Source organism: Chionomys nivalis, chromosome 1 (genome assembly GCF_950005125.1).
Source record: "Chionomys nivalis chromosome 1, mChiNiv1.1, whole genome shotgun sequence".
Lineage (NCBI taxonomy): Eukaryota > Metazoa > Chordata > Mammalia > Rodentia > Cricetidae > Chionomys > Chionomys nivalis.
The window spans coordinates 140,992,369-141,018,882 of record NC_080086.1 but is presented as its reverse complement, the minus strand read 5'-3'; the positions used below and the strand labels follow the sequence as shown (position 1 = coordinate 141,018,882).

The 26,514-nt window shown below is 49.3% G+C and overlaps 1 protein-coding gene across 6 annotated transcripts in view; it reads left to right on the top strand.

Moving 5' to 3' along the window:
- Window positions 1–21,155, top strand: part of Adcyap1r1 (ADCYAP receptor type I) — a 111,123-nt gene extending 89,968 nt beyond the window's left edge. For 4 of the 6 annotated variants that reach the window (XM_057762774.1, XM_057762803.1, XM_057762809.1 and 1 more), the window contains 6 exons: window positions 242–311; window positions 4,104–4,195; window positions 10,451–10,534; window positions 13,309–13,438; window positions 15,160–15,201; window positions 16,558–21,155. In XM_057762774.1, coding sequence (XP_057618757.1) covers window positions 242–311; window positions 4,104–4,195; window positions 10,451–10,534; window positions 13,309–13,438; window positions 15,160–15,201; window positions 16,558–16,746 — 607 coding nt within the window. In that variant the 3' untranslated portion in view covers window positions 16,747–21,155. The remainder of the gene's footprint in view (window positions 1–241; window positions 312–4,103; window positions 4,196–10,450; window positions 10,535–13,308; window positions 13,439–15,159; window positions 15,202–16,557) is intronic. The other 2 variants (XM_057762781.1, XM_057762788.1) reach the window with 2 other exon arrangements.
- The last annotated feature ends 5,359 nt before the right edge of the window (window positions 21,156–26,514 follow it).

Sequence of the window (26,514 nt, the reverse complement as noted above, 5' to 3'; positions counted from 1 at the left end):
CCAGCGATCCCACTGTAACCCTGATTCTTGGCCTCCAGTTTCTGCCATGACAAAGGAGCAGAACAACAACAAAGCCTTGGGCGATGGGTGAGGGGTGAGGGGTGAGGGGTATTCTTCTAGTTCTCACCTCTACTCCAGATCTCCCTGGCCAGGGGTGATAGGGGGAGAAAAGTACAGGCCCCTCCTGTCACGTGATGCTCTGCAGTGCCTGTTTTGATGTCTCCTCTTTGCCATCTTTCAGCTGCTGGGATATGAACGACAGCACGGCCCTGTGGTGGGTCATCAAAGGCCCTGTGGTTGGTTCTATAATGGTGAGTGTCCTGGGGACAAAGGGAAGGGAGAGGTAGACAAGGAGAATACAGGGAGTGGAAAGATAAGCTCTGTCACAGCTGTAGTATGTCCTGTGACACTGATGCACACATTACTAAGTTATTTCTCTAGGGTTGCGCCAGGCGTATTATTCCATTTTTAATTATTATGAAAGGTGTTACAAGAATAATTTCACATGAAATTTTGAGTATTTCTAAGTTTTCCTTTAAAGTGACTCTCTAGAAAATTGCTGGTCAAAGGGTATACATTTAACATTTCAGATCCTCCGCCATTTTGCAAAAATGCTTCAACAGCTAGCGTCCCCTTTGGTGGCTTTGTTCCCCAGAACTGTGTACTTACAGTACCAGTCATTTGATGGGGCACAGTCCTGTGGAGGTGACGCTGGCTTCTGTATGGCGTGTCTGTTTCTCTGTGTTGTTAGTGGGCCCAAACATTTCCAAACAGTCCTTTGGTGGTTTGTACCTATTTTGGACATTCCTGTGAACTTCTTTGTCCTCTGGCAGATTGTCTTTCGGATCAGCTGAGGAGCAGTGACGCCTCTTTGCTATTTTGTCATGTTCCCAGGCCAGCGTGACTGGTGCATTGGGAGCCTCAGCCTTCATCTCTACAGTCCCCAGCCTCCTTTCTTGTTTATGGAGGATTTCAGCCAGCTCAAGCTTTGCCACCAATCTCCTCTTAATTTCTTCACAACACGGTTGTGGTTTCGATTATCAATGTATCTGTAAGAAATGATGTATTTATTTTTTGTCTTTTTAAAACTGCTATCCATTTCTCTACTTTTATATTTTTGATGGCTTCACATTTTCAATTCTTAGTATTCTTAGAGAATCTTATATGCTGGAAAGTTATTTATCCCAAACACCTATGCACTGTGTTGGAGACCTTCTCTTTGTGCTGCTCAGATGCCTGTGCAGGTGGCCGGGATAGCTACTGAGACCCTGCATGTTTCACCACCTTACATGTAAATTTCTTCTTTGTTCTGTTGAACATTTCCCACACATTCACCTAGGTAGATTTTTGAATATCCTTGCTAAGTTGTCAGAAAAAATCTGATGGAGCTCTGCCTCGAATTATGTACCAGTTTGGAGGGAAATTGATATTCTCCAAGAACACCACAACATTCCCTGGCTGCCAGTCTTTCTTGCTGCCGTTTGCTTACTCTGAGGTGTTCCCCAGCCTGGACCTTCGTGGAATCTAGAGATCTTTCCATCACTGTAGTATCTGGTGGGTTATCGGGGCCATGTAGAGAAGTGATCAGTTTTTGTGATTTCTTGGCTGAGTTACGTTTTTGAATTCTCTCATGAGTTTAATCCCTCTTTATTTGGTTCACATGGGGTTTCTACATGGAAAATTATGTAACCTATAAATGAAAACAGCTTTTGCCCATCTTTCCCAATATCTGTTCCTTTTATTCCTTGTTTTTATGGAGGACAATGTTTGCTGTAGTTTTTGGCAGTTGTCTTGCATGCAATTGGGCAAGGGTTTTTCCTGGCTGGCCTTCGTCTGTGTTGTTATGAAGCCGAGCACGGGTATTGCACTTATTTACATGTGCTGATGAGATGTTGCCCTTTGACAGAACAGTATCATCTGCCAGTCCAGTTTTTCTCTATGCTAGGGATACCTTTGTGTCTGGCTCTGAGCACATGTGCTTAGGTCTAGTGTTCCTAGATAGATCACTAGGAACAAGGTTCTGGGACAGAGAGTGTTTACTATTGACATGCTGTGGACAAGGAGCAGGAGTGCTCACCTGTGTTCCCCGTGTCTATGCTGATGTGTCTGTTACTAATTATTCGCCAGTCTCATAGGGATGGCTGAAAAAATTTTTTTCGTCTGTCATCATAAGGAGTACTAGTACATTTCTTTGCATTCCTAGGACGAAATCTCTGTGGTCATGATCTGCTTCCTCTTTTCATGCACCACCAAATTCTCTTTGTGAATGTTTTCCTTAAAATCTCTGCATTGTTCTCCATGTATATGTCAGTGTGAATTTATTTTCTCTTCCTGCTGGCTTTGTTTTGTTTTGCCATTTGAAACAGGGTCTCACTATGTAAGCAAGGCTGGCCTTGGGTTCATGATCTTCCTTCATCCATCTCTTGAGGTCTGAAACTGTAGGTATGTGTCACCATGCTCAGTTTCTGTTGGGGTGTATCTCCTCCCTCCGCCCGCCGTGTGTATGTATGTGTGTGCACTTACGTGTGGAATGGGGAGGAGAGAACAGATCAGTCTTTAGTACAATTCTTCAGAATTCTGCCCATTTGGATTTCTTCTGAAGCGTTTCTCACTGGCTTGGAATGCAGCCCAGGATCTGCCTGTGTCTGCCATTCAGCCCTCAGATGACAAACATTGCTGTCACACCTATCTTTTCTTTCTTTTTGTTTTCTTAACACGAGTTCTAGGGATCAAACCTAGTCCTCATGCTTGTAAGGTTTTATTGGCTGAGCTACCTTTCTTCTCTCTCTCTCTCTCTCTCTCTCTCTCTCTCTCTCTCTCTCTCTGTAGGAAGATCTTTTGAGATTTTGTTTTTATTTTTCTATGAAACAATTATATTTCAGGGAATTGCATTTTCTTGACAAGTTCGTAAAATTATCTGGGCCTAATGTTTACTAATGCATATACTTTTGATGACTTTTAAGTTTCCTTCTGAACTTACTGCTCTTCTCAGACCTTCCATCTCCTAATGAGTTGTTCTTGCTCGTTTTAGTTTCCTGGTTTTGGTCAGTGTTCTTACATGATTTGAAATAGTCTGTTTCTTGTGCTGTCCTCTCCCCCCACCCCAAATATTTAATGGTACTTTCTCCTTAGCAATATTTGCAGAGTTTGTTCAAACATTAATTAGACAGCAGCAGCAGCAGCAAGCACGACAGAGCAGGGGTGTCTTTCTTGCTCCCATAGATCTGTGAGACAAAGAAGAACACAGATAGTGTCCTTCTCGATCAAGCCGCCTATCGCTTCCCGTTTCTTTCTCCTGACTCTACCTGCGCAGTATCCCCTTTGGTGTGCAGCAGCTCTAAGACGATCCCTCTCCAGCTTTCGCATCCCTAGCTGTTCTCAGGAGCTGTTATTGTTTTTTAAATAGACTCGTGTTGTTCTTTTCTTAAGGGAGACTTTGGCTCTGGCCCAGAGATGTCACTGTGCTTACCGTCTGCTTGTTGTGCCTCCTTTGCATGAATTTGCAGCCCTTCCTCCTCCTTTCGCAGTCCACACGCAGCTTCCCACTTTGTTTGGGAAGCATCTGTCCCTGATGGCACATGCTGCTACTGCTGTTCCCAGGCAGTCCTCTAATTAAGACTGCTCTCACTGCTCCCCTGGATCCCGCAACTCTGAACTTGAACTTTCTCCTTATCCCCACCCTACCTCGATCTCTCTATCTCTGAGGCAGGGTCTTGCTAAGTATCCCAGCCTACCCTGGAATACCTGCTCCTGTCGCTTTGGCCTTGTAAGTGCTGGTATTGCAGGCCCACATCCCCACCATCAGCTGAGTTTGGAGTCACCTGCACAGTCACCTCTTTAGCTGTGCTTTTCCATCACCCTAGCCTTCTCTCCTTTCTCTTCCTGGCAGGCCTAGCCTCCCAACTTACTCCCTGTGTTCTCTATTTCCAGGTTTTTGCATAGAATTCTTTTTTCTTATTTCTTTCTTTTCCTTTGGATGACTCAGTGGGAGCCTTAGACGTCTGCAAGGGAACTTGCCGGGCTGGGAGAGGGTCCTTTGGGGGGGGGGGCGGGGAATACCAGGCTGGACAGAAACTCAAGTTTGCCTTTCCTTCCCTACTCAGGTGAACTTTGTGCTTTTCATTGGCATCATCATCATCCTGGTACAGAAGCTGCAGTCCCCAGACATGGGAGGCAATGAGTCCAGCATCTACTTGTAAGTATGTTATGTGGCTCTGTGGATACCACGGTCATTTCCGACCACATGGCCTGCACTCGGGGTCACAGGCAGGACAGAGCTTGAACTTTGTTGGCAGGTTGACCTGGCATGGGGATTTGCAAGATTTCTTCCTCATTAAAGTGCCCGTGAACTACAACTGCCCTCCCAGGCCTCAGCTAACCCGAGCTCCTCAGCTCCGTGAGCCCTGCACGAAAAGGGAGAGAGAGAGAAAGACCGACAGAGCCTCTGTGGTGGCAGGAAAGGCAGCGGAGAACTCCCAAGTCCCTGGGGCAGCTAGGGTCTCCATTGTTTAGAAGTTGGCTTTCCTTTGGGGATGCTGGTTCTGTGGGAAGATGAGCCCATTGGAGGCCTGGCTGTGACAGGCCACGCCTCCTCATCCACTATGCAGAAGCTGCTAAGTGCCTGGCAGTCAGCAGGGGGACCTTGTCCTTGGTCATGCTCTGCATGGGGATTCTCTTTCCTCCGGCTTCCTTCAGAACAGCTCTGTCCACCTCTGTATCTGCCTGGCCTTCTGCCTCTGCCCCCTTCATCCCTAGCAAAGCATCGGTTCTGTGACTGCCACTGAGTGCAAGGCTTTCGCTACGCTTAAGACATTTGGCTTATAGGCATTTGAGTTCCGAGAAGTCGGGTTGTAGCCACTACCCAAAAAACATGACCACCTGAATCCTGCCCCTTCCTATTCTGAAGTCAGACAGAGATCCTGTTGACTCACCCTCCTCCAGCCTGAGGAATGGGGTGTGGTGTATGGAGACACTTCTAATGCTAAAGAGAAAGGTCACAGACTCTGTCTGCCAGGTTGATTGGAAGGGCATGATAGCAGCTGAGGGTAGATGAGGGTTGCCATGGGACTCTCACCGCATCACTGGGGTCTTTGTTATAGACCCGGCCTGAGGTTTGCAACCTTGATGGCTTCCCTGAGTAAAGTGAGGGGGACAGTAGAGAGAGTGAGCTGAGGATGCTGCCAGTCATTCTTCTAGGGAGAAAAGGGGTGCTGCCAAGAGATCAAGTCCTAGATCCTCCTCCTTGAGGCTCCTTCAGGGGAGACAGCAACCACTGTTTCCCTGTGCCAGTGGGTAGCACAGGGTCTTTATTTTATATACTATATGTTCTCTGCCTCTGCAATAACTATACAATTGAAAAAGGACGCCTTTGTGGTTATTTTCCTGTCCTCCCCCATGCCTGTTTTATGTTTTGCCATGTTTTATTTATTTATCTGGTTTATTTATTTATTTAAGCAACCCTTTACTTGTCTATTTTTTCATGTTTTGTCAATTATTTATTTATTTGCTACTCTTTGACAGCCCTTCCTTGTCTGTAGCTGACAATAATAGGAAGTTATTGATATAAATCATGACCTCTTGTAAGTGGTTCTTTTGCTTCTGGCTCTGCACTGGAGAGAGAACCTTGTCTCAGGCAGTCACGAAACAGACCCCTTCTCCCCTCTGCTACCTTCCTGTTAAAGTCATGCCTCTATGCCCAGCTTCAGTTTCTCTTGCTTGCCTTGTGAGCTGGCTCTCCTGTTGACTGTCACCTCTTGTCATTGGAGCTGGTGAGAAGCTAGTTTAACCTCACTTTCTTCAGTTTAACCTTCCTCAGTCTCCTCCACTTCCTGGTAGGATCTGTGTCTTGTTCTGAGGCTCTGAGCCATCTTCTTTGGGCTGAATGTGAAGATCCTTCTAGCTTTTCCCTATGCCTATGCAGAGACACACCCAAGGAAACTTTGGGAACCCTGATCACTCATTTGCCATAAGCCCTGCCCCGGATAATAACAACTGCTGCCCCTGGCCTGAGGGGAAAGAACAGTGGTCCTTCCTAATGCATAGATAAGAACCACTTGTAATTAGCACATGCTTTATATAGTTATATTTATATTCTCATGTCAATCCAGAACTGTGAAGAAACAGCTAGTTAGTTTACTTTCTTAGCATAAAAACAGCACTTTCTTGGCTTGACCCGTGCTATTTGGTAGGAAAAAAAACCCAAACCTATGATAGTCTCCAGCTTCAAAGACGAAAAACTCAGGTGGATGATATCTGTAAGGCTGGACAAGGGATTAGCTTGATCCTGTGGAATTCAGCTACGTGTTTGAGTGTTCCCGGGCTTAAGGGGACCTCACTGATCCTGATGACAAAGCCTCTGAGAGCTGCAGAGCATGTAAAAACACTTGCATACAGTTGATGCTTACAAGCACAGCTGGGCAAGCTAGCCCTAACTAGAAGGCGCTTTTATGGCAGAGGAAGTTAGTATTCCGTGAAGGCTAGCAAATCCAGCAGGGAGGAGCTAGGCTGTGGCCACAGTGCAGGCAGTTGGCATCAGTGCTGGCTTCTGTCATCCTTTCTGGTCTCAGGGAATCCACAGATTGTGAGTGATAAGGTTAAGCCAGTGTGTACAATAAAAGACTTCCTGAATAAAGATCCTTGGTAGGCTCCAGACGGCCTCCCTATAGAAGTACCCTACTCTCAGGGCTTTAGGGAAGCTGGCTCTAAGAACAGGTGCCTGCACTGGGTTGGAGGGAGAATCTGGGGTGGGCAGGGCATGGTGGGAGACTCCACGGCTATGCCTGGGACCCCAGATGTATGTATTTTGCTGTGAAGACCAGTCTGGCCTCCCCACAACAGCTTTCTGGTTTTTTTCCCTCTGTTTCCAGAACAAATTTAAGACTGAGAGTCCCCAAGAAAGCCCGAGAGGACCCCCTGCCTGTGCCCTCAGACCAGCATTCACCCCCTTTCCTGTAGGTTGGTTCCAGCTGTGCAGATACTAAGGGCTTGTCCACTGTCAACCAAGCTGCTCCTGGCTCAGCCTTGAAGGATCTGCCGGATGTGGGACCCTGCAGAGGGCAGGGGAGCCTCGGTCTGTGTTAGGGTCAGCAGGGGCTCAGGTTAGGGCTGTGCAAGCATTCAACCCTGGCCTGGGCAGGGTTGCTTTGTTTTGGCCTGAAGCCTGCTTGAGTTTCTGCTAGGCACAGCTCCCCGTCTCTGGAGGGTGGAAGAGGAAGGAGGTTTTCTGGAAGATGCCTCAGTCCAGCCATGACATGGTGTGGCCTATGACTGGCTCTAATCTTGGAGGTGTGCATTGGAAGCTACCTCTTAGGTCTGAGGTGATGAGGGAAAACTTCTGTGCAGTCCCCTCTCCCCTCCCACAGGACTTCTTCCACCTCCTTCCAGGACAGGCTCTGTATGTGCAGGCAGCCCTTCAATCAGGATATTCAGACAAGGATTTGGCCCTACAGGTACAGCCTTCCAGTCCCTGTACCCCATTACCCCCACCCTGTCAATGAACATCTGCCCCCAGACTTCTATCAGGGGTGGTTTGGGGAAACTGTTATCCTGAGAAACCCAGGAAAAGAAAACCACCCAGTAAGTCGGTGGCTATAAAGCCTTGAGAATGGTATGGGCATCCTCTGGCATCCCAGGATCATTCTGTCTCCTTGCTGGAGGAGGAAGTGGGATGAGCCATGCTATTTCTGGGGAATGTTTCTTGGGGCCTGGGCAGTGTTCTGAAGGTGCAGGCGAGCTTAGCATCAGGAGTCCACCATCACCTACAGACTGCCAAGGAAGCAGTAGAACATGGATTCCTAGGCTCAGAGATGAAGAGATGGGAGTGCTATCTGCACAGGGCATGGATAGTTGTCTGTCTAATATCCTATTGGATGTTTCCTGGGGCTGCAGTCCAGCCAACCCCTCATGCAGACGGCATTGTATTAACCTTGCACCAGATCCCCAGGATAGACGAGAGAGCCGAGAACCTGGAATAGCCCTGACCTTCCCACAGATGAAGAGAAACCATGTCAGAGCTGGACCTAGAAGCCAAGCCTGACCTGACTTGCAGAGGGGCCTCAGCTGCACCAGCCACTGGCCAAATTCCCACAGGCCAACTCCCACTGGCCACCAGAGGTCTCCATCTTCTGATCTACCTAGCACATTTGTCTGAGTCTCCTGTGCTTTCTTGGACTCAGGGCGGTCTTCCAGTTTGGCCTGGGTGTATCTCTAGAGGAAACCTTTTTCTGCTCTTGCCTGGTTATCCTGAGAGTCCTACACTCTGCCTTTCTCATTGTCTGGGTCAGCTCTTCTGCCTCTGCTCGTCCTGTTGCTTTTCAGTGAGACTGTTTGTGAGTCACTGCAAGCCAGGGGCAGGGGTTTGGGAGAGGCCCTCTTCCCCTCCTTCTGTGGATAGTCTCTTCTGAGAGTCCCCTGGATGTCACTCTTACCTTTGCTGTTCCTTAATGTGACCTTCATCTTCCATCAAGGAGACCCATCCCAGTGAACATATCACTAAATCGTCATTTGGTTATTGTCAGGAATTTTAAAGGAAAACCAGAGGAGTCTGTGTTTACTGTAAAATGTTGAGGAACCCCAAGATGGAGGAATATGTGACAGTTTTGAAAGAAAATGGGAGAGGTCTTTGGGGAGGAAAACTAAAGCTTGGAATTCCAGGTGGCAGAAATTGGGCAACAGATATGAGGGTGTGTAGTGTCTTAGACTGACCCTGTCTGCTTCAGTCAGGGTTTATGGTTGTCAGCCACTTGGTCTGGATGAGAGAGAGGACAAGGCAAGAATAGCTGCACCTGTGGACCCCGAGATCCTTATTTACTTATTTGTATCTCTCTCTCTTTCTCCATACACACACACACACACACACACACACACACACACACACACACACACTCCAGTCCACTGTCATTTACGGAGAACACACAAGAGCCTTCTCATGAATACCTTGTAATTGGGCTTCTCCAGTACACCCCGAGGCCGAGGTTGAAGGGCAGCTCCTGAGCTGGCAGGGCAGCTGACCAGAGTGGTACCATAGTCTGTTAGTGATGCAGTCAGGTACTATTCCTGCTGCTGGTCTGGGGATCCCTTGAGTAGCAAGGCATCAAAGGATACTTACAAAATACAGCATCCCCCCATAGATGTTTTGAGATAAAAGATGCCATTTATTGAATGAGTACCGCAGGCCTGGAAAGGAACGGCCGGCTGGGCAGGCTTGCATTTGCCTCATCTGGAAATACGCAATGCAGGTTCTTGCCTCAGCCGAGTAGCGTGTCCCCAGATTCCAGTTGCCTTTAGATCCAGTTGTTGTCAGAAGACAGGTCTCTGAAGGTGAAGGACCCAATTGCTCCTGCATACGCGTCTCCATTGGCATCTAATCCACACCCGAGCAATGCCTTCACTCGCCAGTATGAGGTGCTCCAGAGCCCTCCACGGCTAGGTAACTTGTTATCTAAGGCCACAGGACTCTTCATCTCTGGTAGGAAAACTAGTGTCCCTGGCTTATGCCAGCTCAAACATGAGAATGAGCAGAGGCAGGAGAATAGTAGTAGATGCCTCTGAGAAGGAGGACAGCAGGGTGCATAGCCAGCCTGGGTCCTGTACTTCTTCCTCAAGGCTCTCGTCTCTTCAGGCTTTTGCTCTTCGCCCCCGTCCATATACCTGGATGGAGTAGTATAGCTTCATGCCGACCTGTGGAGTTCCTCAAGTATCCCGTGGTTTTGTATCCACATGGTCACCACCAGCCATGTGTGACTATGAAGCTCTGATACTGTGACTGGAATTTCGAGATAGTAGAATTTTCATTCAATTGGATTTCGATTAATTTTGATTTGAGTATCAGCTAGGGCAATGGCTATATTAGTAGGTAAATACAGGTCAGACGAATGAACAGTTCATTAAGACTGGCCTGCCTCTACTGTCCTGTGTGTTCTCACACTGAGAGTAGTTGGGGGCTGGGGAAGAAGAGATGACCAGAACAGCCATGGTAATCTTTGCCAACAAACCTAGAACTCTGTCTTCTCATGCCAGCCGTATATGAGGTCCCCAGCCCGAGTTTCCAGCTACTTATCTTACTGGGTGACCTTGGCAAAGCCATGTATGTTCTGAGTCTGGGGCTGACACAGAGATGACCTCTGGCTCCCTGTCTGATTCCCAACCTTTTAATACTACTAGTGGGTCCCAGTGTGTGTGTGTGTGTGTGTGTGTGTGTGTGTGTGTGAGAGAGAGAGAGAGAGAGAGAGAGAGAGAGAGAGAGAGAACCATGTACACACACATATACTATGGACATACATTCCTTTGTCCAGAGCTGACTGTTTGAGTCCTTAGCTTCCTCGTTCTCCTCTGCCTGACTTCCTTAGCTTGTTCCCTGTGCCCCGTGAACTAAGTCTTCCCAAGCCCTACTGCAGTTTCTTCGTTGCCCAGTGTCCCCAGCTGACAGAAGTGCTAATCTTGTCACACCCAGCAGCTGCGTGCAGAAATGCTACTGCAAGCCACAGCGGGCTCAGCAGCACTCTTGCAAGATGTCAGAACTATCCACCATTACTCTGTAAGTGCGTGTGGCCGTGGCTGTGGCCGTGGCTGTGGCCGGGTGCCCTGGAGGGGTGGGGGATGCATGTTGCTATTGCTGCCACTGCCTGTGCTTGTCTTCCGTCGGGCTGGAGGAGTGTGGAGGGCCACCGGGAGCCCCCCAGCCTGCCCTGTTCCTGGCTGTTGCATGCTGATATGTGTCTTGTGAGTTCTCTGCAATCTTGTGGGTGGCGCTGGAGGGCATGTGGATATTGGAGCTGTGGCATTGCAGGGACATCTTGACTTCGTTGCTATCCTGATGCCTGACTCATTCCATAGTGAGCAGTTAATGGCTACTGATGGAAGCGTGTCCTTCCTCAAACCCCAGCTCCAAAGTCAGCAATCAGTGACTGCTGATAGAAGCGTGGGCAACCTCAGATCCCCACTTCTCTGGGCTTTGGTCTTGGCAGTTGCCGAACTGTAAGAGCTCAGGGTTGGGAAGAGTTCACTATGCGTTGAGCACGTCATGTGCTTCTTGACTGAGTTCAGTCCCCACAAGGACCCCATACGGTGGCTTCTTAAACTGTCTGCATTTTATAGACAAGGAAATTGGAACCCGATGAGGTGGAGTAAGTCACATGACTGGGAAGGCACGGACTGGAACCTAGAGCATCCTAAGAAGCACACCCCAGGTCACCTATGATACTCACACAGTGCGAGGTGTGCCCTTCCTGACAGTCCACCAATAGTTCTGAGGGCTCTGAGCACTAGAAGGTCTTGGGGCTGTATGTAGGACTCTTTTTCCTATGGATGGTTCTTTGGGGTGGGAGGTTAGAGGTAGAGGCTGTGTCACTGTCTATCTAGGTTCATCAGTTTTAAGACATATCTTGTCTTGGTATTCCCATTCCCAGACAGTCAGCTCAGACGTTACAGGTCCCACACACCAGGTTCCTAAAGCCTCTCACCTGTCACCACTTCCCTGTCTACCAAGGGCCCCGGAAGTGTTCTGAGTCCCTGGTTGTCATCCCTGCTTCAGAGCTCTGAAAAAACAGATACTGCTCTTGGACCACATCCTATGAAACCCTCCATTCAGACCTGCGTCTGCCCTGTGTCTGGGAAGAGTCTGGCACCCTTCCCAAAAGTCAGTTTCTCAGTCTGAACCCAAGACACGGAAGACTGCCGTGAACCCTGGGAGGCGCCCAGGTTTTTTTTTTCTACTGGGTCAAGAACTTGGAATGGGTTCACTGCAGACAGGAAGTTGGAGGAGGAAAGCAGGACCCTAGCCTGCTCAGGACCCAACAGTACCCCCAGATAGGCCATGCGTATGCTTTTGTAGGCACATCTCCCAAGCCTTCCCACTTCCATTCTGTCTCCAGACACACTCTGCTGCTTTCTGGTGTCAGATCCTGGGCACCAAGAGACAAGTGGGTCTTGGTACCCAGGAGATACCAGGTTTTAAGGACTCTAACAGGCATTTCCAGTGTTGACTATGTGCCTGGAGGTACTTGCTGTAAAACCTAACAGATAAAAGAGGGTCATCTGGTATAGACAATGATGAAGACAGGCTGCTAGGAACCCATGTGGGCTCATGAAGAGACTCACCCAGATCCCATTGGCCCTGTCCTAGTCCAGGGACTATAAGATATGCTGCCTTCAAGCAAGGGAGGCACTGTGAGCCCCACAACTGTGGGCTTTTCTTCTAAAGATCACCCCAAGTTTCTACTCCTCTCTCCTTTCCTCCCCCTTTCTTGTCTTCTCTCTAATAGAAGCTGGGATACCAAGGGCATTATTCAAATCTAGGGATTTTTTTTCCCCAGAGAGACTGGGAAGGGGATATGAGGGGCACATGGTAGAATTGCTTCCAGTCAAATGGTTGCCTTATATTACAGTCCCCTTCTGAGGTCTAAGCTGTGACAGGATAAGGTGAGGATGGTGGTTCCAGGGGGCTGGATAAAACGGAGGGAAAGGCATCTGCAGAGGAGAGTTGGGCTCTTTCAGGAGGCTCACAGGGGACCAGTGTCCTGGGATGGGACCCTCTCTGGGAAGCCCCTGTCATAATTTACTCCCCCAGAGTAGCATTCCCAGCCCACGTGTGTCTGGTGTCCTCACTGTGACCCTATGTCCCTGTAATGTTAGACAGGGCCCTACCTATTCTTGGCTCTGTTGCAAGAGCTAAGAGCAAGAGAGGATCCCAGAACGTGTGGTGGGCTCTCTGGCTGACCCATCCTTAGGTCAGACGTCCTTCTTATCCTTTGACTCAGTTTCCTGAGCAGCAGCTCTCTCCTGTACAGGTAGAATTTCTGCTCAGTCAGTAAGTCCTTCCTTGAAACCCTTCCAAGTTCCTCTATGGTCCATCTAGTACCCTCCCTCCTGGTCACTAGGATTGCACACAATATCCCTAGCCATTCCCAGACTCGGAAAAGCCCTGTCTCCATGGGTCTTTGGGCAGCTGTTTTTGAGGTCAAGTGGCTTCCCTTTGAGCCAGGACAGATTTGTTTTTACTCTAATCCTATCCTGAATTTTCCTCTGATTTTATACATTCACACAAGTGGACCCTATAAGTGATGTATTTTCAGTGGTCCTGCAGGGTACTGACTAGGTGCCCTGCAGACTGGGGAACCCTCCTTACAACATCCTAAGAACCCTGGGCTCTAGTTGGCTCCCTCACTCCCAGACCCATTGCATCAGTAAAGAATGCCAAGCAGGTTTGTGAGCCGGGGCACTGAGAGGTAGCCAGGGCTGGTGACAGGCCCTCTGCCCTCCTTGCCCTCAAGTTCTGCAGTCCCCCAGCAGATTTTTGCTTTCTCCTGACAGACGGCTGGCTCGCTCCACCCTGCTGCTCATCCCACTGTTTGGAATCCACTACACAGTATTCGCCTTCTCTCCAGAGAACGTCAGCAAGAGGGAAAGACTCGTGTTTGAGCTTGGGCTGGGCTCCTTTCAGGTAGGCATGGTGCATGCAGAGGGCATAGCTCATTAGAAACTGAGCCCTGACCTCTGACCCACGGCCAGCTTCGTAACCCTGTGCACCTTGACTTCCAACCTCAGTGTTTGTCTGGCCTCAGTGTTCGAGTATAGGTCTTCTACAGTCCTTTCTGCTGCTCTAAGATGCGACAAAGTCTGACTGTCCCTGTGCCTGGGGATCCTGACCCAGGTCCCCCTGAGTGACTTGAGATGAAAGTGCTCTATAAAGGCCCAGAGATAAGATAACTTCAAGTCCCTCATGCCGTGTCCACATCCTAATGTCAGTCATGTCCTCCAGGCACATGAGGACTGGAGTTCTGTCTTATCCGCTTGAGTCCCTGGCACAGGGGGACCCCAGTCTAGGGCCTGACACAGAGAACTAAGTGGACTGGATGTACCAGGACAGATCCTTAAATGAATGGGTGCGGAGACGAGCAGAGGAACATAACAGCAAGTGTATAGACAGGAATGAGTGGGAGGCTATACTGTGTGCATGCAGCAAGTGTGTAAGCAGGGATGAGAAGGCTATACTGTGTGCACGCAGCAAGTGTGTAAGCAGGAATGAGTAGGAGGCTGTACTGTGTGCACACAGCAAGTGTGTAAGCAGGGATGAGTGGGAGGCTGTACTGTGTGCACGCAGCAAGTGTGTAAGCAGGGATGTGTGGGAGGCTGTACTGTGTGCACGCAGCAAGTGTGTAAGCAGGGATGTGTGGGAGGCTGTACTGTGTGCACGCAGCAAGTGTGTAAGCAGGGATGTGTGGGAGGCTGTACTGTGTGCACGCAGCAAGTGTGTAAGCAGGGATGTGTGGGAGGCTGTACTGTGTGCACGCAGCAAGTGTGTAAGCAGGGATGTGTGGGAGGCTGTACTGTGTGCACGCAGCACAACTAGGAAGTGAATAAAGATGTTAATGGGGGGTTGTAAGGCGAGCATCTCTCCCTGTTTAAATTGGTATTTGAGGATGATGATCAGAAATTACTCTGCACACCTGACTTGAACTTTAATGCAAAGTCCTTTTCCCCAGTTCATGTTCTGGCAAGGCTGGGAGCATGACAGATAAAGGTCTGGCCCAGGAGTTACAACCCACGGAAGACTCCCATCTTCGTGTTTGATAGCATAGTCTAGCCATCATTCATCTGGCATTTTCAAATGAAAGCCCCAGGGTACTGAGGTCCTACAGACCTGGTTTCCAGCATTCAGGAAAAGGTTGCTTTGTTTCATGCTGAGAAGCTGAATTCACGCTCTGCCAAGTACTCACCACACATGGGTTGCTGTGCTATGTATAAAAGCAGCTTGCCAAGGGAGGGCAGAGTAGGGGGTAGTGATGGATAAAAATCCTAATGGTCTGTTCTGTTCTGAAGGAGCCCTGCTCTCGGGGGCCTGAAGACTAGTGTCAGAGTTCAGAGAACATTCTGGCTTCCTCCAGAAAGGGCTAATGGCTTCCCTAGGAAATGAGATGAAGACAGTCTTTAGCGATGGGAAGGATTTGGCCATGTGAATGTGAGATCTAAGATGAGATGCCTGTCAGTGGGAACTGGTCTATCAGCCATTTGGCCTCATGGACGCACCTGTCTTACCCCGTCTAGACTGCGATGTTTTTCTTTTTCCTGCTATCTTTTCCACTGCTGTTCCTCCCACATGCTCGCAGTGTCTCAGGAGGTCCCTTGCTTGTAGGCTCATGGATGTTTGTGTTCTCTCCCCAGGGCTTCGTGGTGGCCGTACTCTACTGCTTCTTGAATGGGGAGGTAAGACATAGGCTTCCCACCTTTCTCAGCAGGGCACGTGGCGGGTGTTGGGGGAGAGAGTGGGAGCAAGTTCATTCGATAGGATCTTCCAGGTTCTGAGGACTGAGGACAGGTGACATAGCTGTCAGGGAAATGTGGTACCAACATCTCCTGGGATCCCCCACCAGTTCCAGAATTACTCCAACTCTGCAACTAAGGCCGAAGCAGAAGACAGAGTAGAGTATAGTTGGTGAAGGCGAATCCGCTGAGAGCACAACTCCAGGGCACATTCTTTCCCAAAGACATGTCTTAGCGAGCAGGAGCAGTATCTATAGGTCATTGGGCTGTGATAGGCAGTGCCACCGAGCCTCAGTAAGCCAGGCTGACTATCCCTGCTAGCCCAGAGCCCAGGAGAACTTAGAAGAGACCCTAAGGAGAAAGCTGGAGCCTTCCTGAGGTGTTTCATTCTCAGAGCTACCATTTGGGGCTCCTTCTCTAGCCTGCTGGGGTAATGTTCTGGAGCAGAACCCAGGATACGGGTGCCAGGGAAGTGGAGGGAACTGGCTGTGTGGCATGGGTTTGCAAGCAGAGAGAGGTCTTTTTCCTGAGGCTCTGGGCTTAGTGGAAAGATCTTGGCCTCAGCAGACTCTTCCCCTTGTTTGTATCTAAGGTTAAAGATAAGCATCCACAATCAGAAGGCCAACTTAGATTAGATTATAGCAGACCGAGAGAGCGCAGAGAGGGCTTTGCTTAAAGATCCTAGGAGAGCCAGAGGTAGGAGTCTGGGCAGCTTGTCTGGAGTCTGCCGAGGGAGAGGAGGCACGAAGTGGGGAGAGTGGGTGTGGGTGCTGCTTCTAGTCACGCAGTGTGTATACAGCATAAAGGTGCCTGGCTGAAGCGGCATATGGCGGCTTACGCTTTCTTGGCATGGCCACAGTTTATATATGCAGAGCTACATGGGGTTTGCCAAGAGGCATGGGCTATTTTATAACTCGCAGTCTCGGGAATCTTCTCACCTTGGAAGCGTTCAAAGCTGTGGATGTCTAGGCCTTATCTAGGGATGTTGCTATCATCCTTCATGGGCTTGGGGCGTCTGGGATATTCCAAGCAATTTGAGTAAATCTCATATCTCTCAGTGGCCAACAAGGGTGATGATCTTTATTTGATCCATTTGCTTCTAGAGGTTGCTAGGAGAGCCTTCTTGGCAGTTACAAAGGAAGCTGTTGGAGGACTTTGCCAAGACAGAGTAGGACAAGGCTGCAGGATACAGCTAGGGAGTGGAAGTTGGGTGGATAGTCATGATGGCAGCTGGGAAGGTACCAGGCCAGGGCATAGAAACTGCTCGCTGGGAAGTCACGTACACGTTGCTCATTGCAGGTACAGGCAGAGATTAAGAGGAAGTGGCGGAGCTGGAAGGTGAACCGTTACTTCACTATGGACTTCAAGCACCGGCACCCGTCCCTGGCCAGCAGTGGAGTGAATGGAGGGACCCAGCTGTCCATTCTGAGCAAGAGCAGCTCCCAGCTCCGCATGTCCAGCCTCCCGGCTGACAACTTGGCCACCTGAGCCCTGTCTCCCTTCTGTACAGGCTAGGGCTGCAGGCCAGTGCCTGCGCTTGTTTGTGCCTCTTCCCTCTCCTTGGGCAGGCCCTGGGTAGGAAGCTGGACTCCTCCCCAAAAGGGGAAGAGAGAGATAGGGTGTAGGCTGATATTGCTCCTCCTGTTTGGGTCCCACCTACTGCAGTTCATTGAGCCCAATCGGACATGTAAATACACCTCAAATTTGGAAAGTTGCCCCATCTCTTCCCCCAATCCATGCCCCTGCTCATCTCTGCCAGGTTCCAGTTTGACCTACTGTGTCAAGGCCAGCCTCAGTGATGGCCTGATCCCAGGTACAAGGCCTTGTGAGCTGAGGCTGAAACATGCCTGTATTGTTGAGGCTGGGGTAGTGCCCACCCCAGAAGCTTTTCACTAAATTGACTTTGGATGTGGGCCCCTTCTCAGCCTGTTCCGAGTCCTGAAGCTGACCAGAGATGCAGCGCAGTGGCCAGAACCTTCTTTGGAGTGGGTCAAGTTGAGGTTCCTTTTGCTTACCCGACATCTAGGATATCCGGGTGCTCAGCTCCCGTGTGCCTGGATGATGGGTGGGCTACAGGGCTCTTTCAAAGGTTAGGGTGGGGGTGAGGGTCAGGGAAAGTTCTGGTGCTTTTAATTTGATCTAAGAGCTGAGAGCTAGAGATGCAGAAGCATTTGGGAAAGAGATGAGCTAGCTGAAGACTTTACCATGTCCACGGCTGTGCCCTGACTCAAGACTTGATCATGTGGTAGCTTTATTTCTACCCTTCTTGCCCACAATGAACGGTCGGAAGAAGCCGTTCTCCAGCCATGCCAACCATAGAGAGCCCCTAGCTCTCTTTTCTCTCAATTTCCCCTGAAGTCAAAGCCATGTCTAGAATGAGCCAGCCACCTTGCAGTGATATCAATGAGTTCTGAAGCAACTTTAAATTTCCAGGGCTCCCCACAGCCCCCCCTTTCCTGATGACAAGAATGGTACATGCCACCCCCAGCCAGGACTCCATTACTAAACTCAGATGTCGGCAAGACTTCCTCCATATGCCCTTGACATTTGAATCGCCTGTGGGCCTCTTAGGGTATTTGGAGGGGATGCTGTGTCTGTGGTGCGCATGAGCAGAAGCTGCCGATGGGAAGAGTGGGGGCTCTCTCATGCCCATCCTGGCTCTCCAGCTGTATGTTGCACAGCCATAACCTAAGGCTTTAAAATAAGGCCAGATGTGGAAAGACAAAGGGGAGAATGTAGTGCCATGGGACCACGTGGCTCAGCTCTTTCCACGTGGATGCTTGTTTTTGTCCCTGCCTCTGTGAACTTGTTTGTGGCCATGCTGTGGAATGCATGGGGAGCGTGGGAAGCCGCTTTGCTTGCTGTTGTATTAAGTAGAAGGAGCGATGGGAGATTTGAGACTGCGCTGCTGGAGGGGCTGTTAGAAAGCCTGGAGAAGGGTCTAGATGATATGATGTAGAGATGAGCTCTGTGTTCTTGACCAATGAGTTCAGGTTTTGGTCCTTGCTCCTTCTCAGAAACATTAGGGGTTTGGACCAACCACTGGGTGTACATTGACCCTTTACCCTGCACCTTATCCCCCTTCCAATCCCCTCTCCGGTTCTGAGAGCAAGGTTATCAGCCACACAAGAGTCAGTTGATCACCCTGCACTTTGGACACAGCTAGGGAGCCTGAGCTATTTAGAAGAAGTCACGGTTTGGGATTTCCACTGGTTTAGAACGTTGTGGCTGTGTGCACGTCTGTGCTGTGCTAGACCTAAGCATCCTTGGTTGCGAAATGAGGTTTTTTTTTTAGTGCGTCTCCAGGTTCTGTATTAGTTAAAAAACCAAGGCAGGTAAACAGACACATACTCTTGTGTATATCATCCAAGGGGTGTGCGTGCACATGTGTGGACACATGTGCATGTGTGTGGATGCATGTGCATGTGTGCGGTAAGAGGAATGACGTTCTGTTTGTTTTCCTGTTTGGATAACACAGTGCAAGTGTGCATAACAGAGGGAAACTCAGGCCATGGTCGTTTAAATAGGGCCTCAGATGTGATGTGCAGAGCTAGCCTTGTAGGCCTGGCAGGGACAGGTTGCCCATGGCACCCTCCATCCAAAGTGCAGCTCCTGGCCTATGGACCCTGTTCACTTGTCATAACCCCCCCCATCCATGGGTCTGCTTCACTGTGGAAGAAGAAACTGTGACTTTCTAGTTGCTTCACTGCAAAACAGCAAAAACCAGATCAACCCTGAGCCCTTGCTGCTTCCTGAGCCCCCGCTGCTGCTTCCTGAGCCCTGGGGCCTGCGTCCTCCTAGAGGTTCCAGGTTCCTGTTGCTTTGTTTGTCTGTCTGAAAGATTATTATCCAGATGATTAGTTTGCTAGTCTTGTGAGCAGATGTACCTGAAGGATTCTGCATGTTCTGGGAGGGTCTGGCTCTCAGGCCTCAGGCAGTGAAGGGATCGTGCAAGGCTGGGTGCTGGGTTAAACCCTTCCCCCCTTGGCCCTCTTACATCTATAGTGCAAGCAATAAGACTTACTGATCTGTGTGTAGCCCAGTGTACCTCTGGGGTTCAGTCTAAACACCAACCATCTTCTCTTGGAATGGATCCCAGGCAAGGCTTGCAGCAATACAGCCTGGATCCAGAGAAGGGGAATGGTTGAGAAATCCTGCGTGGGAGGTGAAAAGGGCTCCATGGACTTAGACACCCTGAGGTAGTAGATTCAAGAGGCACCCAGCCTGTACAGGATCATTCCTGGGAAGTGGAATCTTGTTCTATGAAACCCCAGAGGCCAAATCTCATGGACCACATAGTTTAGGGGACAGGACATCCTTGTCTTGTCCTGTCTCCTGTCATGATTGTCCTGCTTCAGGGTGAGCAGGGTGTGCCAGCAAAGGGTCTAGTTCTCACAAAATGAGATTCTACATCAGGCAGGCTTAGGCTGCCAAGCAGTCAGAGGGATTGGAGATGCTGCACTTTTGAGCCTCAGCCTCCATTCTCTGGGTGCAGTGATGAGGTCCTCCTTGACACGCTCAGGAGCCCTCCATGAGTCCTTTCCTAACCCTATCTTCCCCAAACTGACTTCTCTGCGGATAGTGATGGGGATCTTGACCATGGTCCAGTGTTGGGAATAACCCTGTACCTGTTGCTCAACACCGGGACCTCTTCTGTTTGCTCTGTACCCTCTCTTCCTTGGGGGGAAAGCTGTGCGAGACTCCTTAATTCATTGTGTACCCTTTGTCCCCTACAAAGAGAAGGCAGCAAGTCCTGTGACACTACAAATTCCATTTGAGCCTAGTGAGCCTGGAAACCAGCTAGAAGAGCCTTGGGCAGGAAGCCTGGGACGTGGAGCTCCCCAGCTTTGCCGCTCACCTGCTGTTTGACCTTGACTCGTCCCTCTAAGGGGAAACTCAAAGACTATTAGAGCTGGGAGAGACTTGGATATCTGAAGGTAACCCTTCTCTGTGGGCTCATGCGGAAACAGGTGGGCCTAGCGTGTTTTTGAATGAGAATGTGGCTCTACCAGTATCGCACAGACCAGCCTGTGAGCCAGATAGAACACTCCGAGCAGCCGTAGGATACACTGTACCACCTGCAGGAAGTCCAGGGGTCCATGATACAACACAGAAGAAGCAATGGAGTCGGTGTGGTAGAAGGATACCTGCAGCAAAACTAACCCTCTCCATCTGTTCTGGGACTCCACACTTTACCCTCAACCCCTAACCTGCAATGGTGTGGCCACGGTTACATCATCATCTGCCCCCTAGCTAGGGAGGAGATGGAAGTGACATGCTCCCTGTCGGTTTACAAGCTCTGAAAACAACACAGCTGTGTGCATTCTTAGGGTGAAGACCCCTGAAAGGTACCCCTTGCAACCAGCCTACTGCTTTGAGCCCCCTTGGGTTAACCGTTACCCTACTGAGGGTGAGGGCAAGGCCACAGGGCTCGGGTGGACACTGAATTCCAGCTTTATCCCCATCACTTTGTTCAGTTTGCTTTGAAGGTCGGGATGGGAGAACACTAAGTGCTGGACCTCTGCCATCTGCCTAGGAACCCTTCAAGGGTGTGGGACATTCCACTGGTGGGACCAATGCCCATTCTTTCTCCTCTCCCCGAACTCTGGGTCCTGTGGTGTGTCTGTACTCAGCCATGTGTGTTTTTCTGTCTGCTGTCTGTCTTCTGAGGCTTTGCGTCTGTCAGGGCTGGGGTGGTTCGGCCCTGGGTACCCCAGACATGGCTCCAGGCTCATTCATGGGAGCTGGACCAGCCTGGGTTTAATTTCCCACAATAAAGATAAATCCCACGGACCTCACTGCTACCGCTGCCTCCATTAATGCTGTGCTCACACCCTGTCTGGGATTTGAAGGATGTCATACTGCTGTAGATGATCAATAAATGTCTTATCATTTTCCCCGGTGCCTGTTAATTGCTGGAAGTGGAGGGAAGGGAAAAGAGGCGGGGGAGAGACTACTTTCCACAGATCTGATTATCCCAGAGTAGGCATCTGCAAGTCCTAGTGGCCTTTGGGTGAAAATGGGATTGAGTGAGCTGAAGATGGAGGAAGGAAAGAAAGGAAACTCTCGCCTTCAGAGGACACCCTTGATGTGGGTAGAGCTGGATTTGCTTGGATGTCTGGAAACAGAAATGGCTGACCCTAAGGTCTTTGATGCCTCATAACTTTTATGAAGTTTGGTGGGAGTGGCCCCCAGATTCTGAAAGCTTGCCTGCAGGGAGTGTTTCAGCTCAGCCCAGGTGTGCCTGTGGCTGGCAGTGTTCCAACATTCTTGGAGAGTCACAGCCATCGGCCCTGCCACAGCAGGTAACCCATTCTAAGTAGCTCTCATTTCCTTAAGGGCCTAATGATTGTTGTAACTCCCCTGCTCACTGCGTTAGTCATGTTTTGATTGCTGGCCACAGAAAGTCAGAAAAAGTCATAGATTTTGTGCCAGGGTGAAAAAACAAGAAGAGTTACCTGAAGCTACCTGCCATGCCCCCAAACTGATGCCCAGGCTGTGGTTGCAGTAGCTGCCACCCTCCCAGTGATGCATCCTTTATGTTGGGGTCTTGATGCTGATGTCTTACTGCCTCTGAAGCCCATAGCTCGAGGCAATTCACCAGCAAAGCATCCGACGTGTAGCATCCTCTCTCTGGTTGTGCATTTCTTGTCAAAGCCTCATCTGATCTTTGCCCGGGGCTGTTCTACCTGCCAGCGTGGTGTTTTCCTGGATCCATCAGGGAGGAGGTCAGGGTTTCAAATCTGGAGATTTTTAAATCATTCCCGAGTATTGAGGAGGCCTGAGAATAGGAAGTACTGACCACAGACATGACCTGGAAAGCTACAGCCATTACAGAGCTAGCTCCCTTCAGTTACCAGACCGCTCTAAATTGAAGCCAGTGAGATAAAGGCCAACAGATGTCAGCCTTCCGCCCAACAGGCCATGGAAGCCTCTGACCCCAGTGTCTAGGAGGCTGTCACGGCGGCTTTTTGAGGCTACACTTGCCCTTTTCTCCTTCTAGGAGATTGACTGGCCGTGCTCCATGACTCACTTAATGGACACCTTGTTCTGAATGTTAAGCTCTTTGCGGGTCAGAATCTGTTGGCTGCTCCCTCAGAAGACCTTTCTAAGCTGTCATTATTTGACCAGGACAAGTGGAGGCTCCGTATTTCATTCTTAGAGGTCATTCCCAAGAAGCACAGGCAAAGAGCCAGACGTGAATTGGAAATCTTGAGTTCCATATTAAGCAGGAACTTCTTGGCAAATGTAAATATTAAACTACTTAGTTCATGGAGTTAATAGTTCTCAACACTGAGAACTGTTGCAGCCTCTTTCTCCCCCTGTCCCAAGGAAGCCCAAAGCTTCATTTCTTTTCCTAGGTAACTCTTGGTTTTTCTTTGGTAACCACAAGTAAAATCCCATTCAGGAATCCAGAGTTCTTAAGCTTTTGGCTGAACCAGAGCCACCATGTCGCTGGGCCCACCTGCACAGTTTCTGATGCAGCATGGCTCAGATTGGGTTCGGCAGTCTGCTGTTACTGCCCTTGGAGCTAGTGCTGTGAGACCCACTGCTCTACCCATCCTGTCCGAGGGGCTGTGGCTGGACACGGTGGCCTGCTTGTGAACCCTGTGCTTGGGCAGTGGTTCAATTCCTAGGGGCTAGATAGCAAACAGATGCGGACAGCGTGAGCTCACTGTTTTAGGAGGCCCAAAGGTCTGAAGAACGTTGGCCTTTAGATGTCTTTTGAGGCTTAGTCATCCTTCCTGGATCCTATAGACCATCAGAGATAATCTGAGAAGCTAGATCAAAGAATACAAACTGTCTTGAGTCTTAGCGCCATCTTGGAGATAGTTAGGGTCAAGTTCAGAGGTCATAACTGAAACCCCCAGTAAAAAATGACCTAGAGGAGACAGAACTTTATCTTCCTCACATTAAGTCTGCAATAGGGAGTTCAGAACTGATACTGTGATTCATGGTCCCCCAGGGCTATCTCTTGACGTGTACATCGTTAGCATGACAGTCCTGCACCTAAGTCAAAATGGCACCTGGAATTCTGGAACTAGACTCAGAGCTAAGGGAGAGAAAGCAGGTATATTTCCCACTTGCCTCCCAAATAATGTGGCCATTATTTGGTCATATGACCACACCTCACTCCAAGGCCAGTGTCTTAGTCACGGTTCTATTGCCTTGAAGAGACACCACGACCGCAGCAACTCTCATAAAAAGCGTTTAATTGGGGCTGACTTACAGTTCAGAGGTTTAGTCCATTCTCATCATGGTGTGGAGCTTGGCAGCACGTCAGCAGATATGGTGCTGAAGAAATAGCTGAGACTTCTATATCCAGATCTGTAGGCAGTAGTAAGGAGAGACCCAGTGGACCTGGATTGGGGCTTTTGAAACCTCAATGCCAACTTCAAGTGGAACACTTCCTCCAGCAAGGTCGCTTTTCCTATTCTTTCTCAACTGGTGCCACTGTCTGGTGCCTAAGTTTTCAAATATATGAACCCAGGAAGGTCATTCTTTTTCAAACCCCTGTGCAAGAGCAGAGATTGTCCATCTGTAGATCCCACTTTATTTGAAAGAAAAGCAAGGGGGATGCAGTGTCCTAGCTGGACCACAAAATGACTCTGAAGTGTCTCGGTTAGAACTGGGTGTTCCCACCCCCTGTAGTCTTGCTTCAACACGTGCTGTTGTGTTTGGGGGTTTCCTTCATTCTTTGAGCTCCTTCAAATGTCTCTATTTTGTGAGTGTATTTTGTGCTGTGGGAACGTCTTTTCATCGCACAGTTTTTAATTAGGGCGATCTTCAGAGATAGTTCTTTTGGAGAGGAGAATGAGCATCATAATTGCCATGAATTCATGATTGCTACCTCAAGTGGAAGCAGGCGGAACGCTTCTCAGCCTCTCATTTGTTCGGTTGCCCCCTAGTGGACAACACTACGCAATTGCACTGAAGAGAACTCAGCCCCTATCCAGCCTGGGATGTAAGATTAGGAATTCCCTATGAGAAGCTGAGTACCAGCTGCTCTTCCATACACCCATTCTATATTAGAGAGGCAGTCCTTAGCAGAAGACTGCGTGTCTAGAAACACGTTTTATCTTTTAGACATTGGCGTAAAGGTTGTTTTTCTTTACTGGTGTGCTTATTCCATTAAGAATGCTAGGAAGGGAGACCTTTTTGGAGCTCACAGCAGCGGCAGGGCACGAGGCTACCATCTGTATATTCATTTGGTAGCTACTTGTTGAGCATTCGCTTCACATTGGATTGCTCTCCAGTGTGTGTCTTGCAATTAGAGCTGCTCTCAGGCACTGGTGAGTGTCTCAAAATAGTCTTTGCTCTCACAGCTCCTGCTCTACTGAGTCAGCAAGAAGGAAAGAGAGGGAAGATGATTTCCAGTGGAGGTCAGTGTCATCAAGAAAACGGAGCAGTTGTGGGGAGGGCAGCCCTGCGGCTGGGGGACCGTTTTAGAGCAGGTAGCCAGAAAGCTGGGGGTCGCCGGAATCTGAGCATTATAATTTCCTGAGCCTTGCAACTTTATTAGGGTCTTCAAAACTACCAATTGTAAGAGCATCCTAGGTAAAGGGCTGCCACAAATGAGTGCTCTGGGGCTTGAAATGAGGCTCACTTATAATATGCAGTGACTTCCTATTGTCATCATAAAGGATTACTACAGGTCCAGGGAGGGGCTGTCCAATGACTGACATCTGTTCTCTCACAGTTTTTGAGTCTAGACATCAAGTCGAGATGCTGTTGGGACTGTGCCCTTCCTGAAGACCCTGGGGAGAATGTTCTATCTTTTTGTGAGTTTCAGCTGTTGCTGGTGATTTTCTTTCAGCATCCCTTGGCTTGTAGATACCGCACCTTGCTCTTCTGTCATCTCAGGGCTTTCTCCATGTCGGAGCCTCTGAGCTGTAAGGACACAAGTCCTATCTTATTTAGCGTTTGTCACAATCCGACGTGACTTCAACTCATCTCATCTTCTGACACCTGCTTCCCTAGATGCTCGGAGTCAGGACGTCAATATACCATCTGGAGAGACACAGTAAACCTGCAGGGATAAGCTAAGGTTTGCAGCTTCACTGGCTGAGCTGGCATACCAGGGTCACTTGGGTTATTATGAAGAGTTGTGACCGAAGGGAAGTCAGGGCAGGGACTGAAGCCCAGAACCTGGAGGCAGGAACTGAAGCAGAGACCATGGAGGAACGCTGCCTCCTGGTTTGCTTCTCTGGCTTTTTCAGCTTACTTTCTTGTACAACTCAGGACCGCCCAATAGGGGATGGTACTGCTCCAGGGGGCTGGGTCCTCCCCTATCAATAATCAATCAAGAAAATGCCCCCACAGACATGCTTACAGGGCAGTTTGATAGAGACAGCCATGACCTTGGTTGCTAAACTGGGCCCCACCTCTAGGCACAGCCCAGAACATGACCACTAGTCTGTGCAGGAGTCTCGTAGGCTTCCTGTCCAGCACCACAGACAGCTCCACAGCACTCACAGCACTGAGTCTTCTGGAGAGTTCCTGTGTGTTTGTCTGCTGGGAACATGGCAAACACAGGTTCTATGGGATCTGAAACTCCTATTGTTCAAGGTTTCCTCTTTAACACAAAAACACGTAAAATTATTTTTAGTATGACAGAAGCTGGCAACAGCCTTAAGCATAATGTATATTCTTTACTAAACAATCTTTATGTCATTCTCTATAAAGTTAATCAAAATATAATTTAGTCCTAAAGTTAATTAAAATAGAATTTAAAACAATTGATTGGCCTCTATACTGATGGGAGAAGAATCTTTCAATTAAAAGTTCACATACACGCCACATGTTCTCCAAAACACCCAGTCCCCTCTCAGATTCAAAACTTCTTTCTAGGCACTAAGAAGTAGCGGCTCAGAGGAGACCCCAGTGCCAGAAATAATCTGATTCACTTTGTACTCATAGTCAGGTGGCGTCCTCGTTTGCCTCTGTCTGGCTGCGACAAAACACTGACCAGAAACAACTGAGAGGGGGTGAGTGGTTATTTAGCTTACGGCTTGCAGGCCAGCACCAAGGAAAACCAAGGCAGGAGCGCAGGAAGGGAATTGGAGACAGTAACTGGAAGAGAGACCTTGGAGGGGTGCTGCCTACTGGCTTGCTCCTCATGACTTGCTTAGCCTGATCTCTTAGACAACCCAGGACCACCTGGCTAAGGTGGGCACTGCTCACAATGGGCAGGACCCTCCTCTATTAATAACTAATTAAGAAAATGTCCCACAGATAGGTCCACAGGCCAATCTG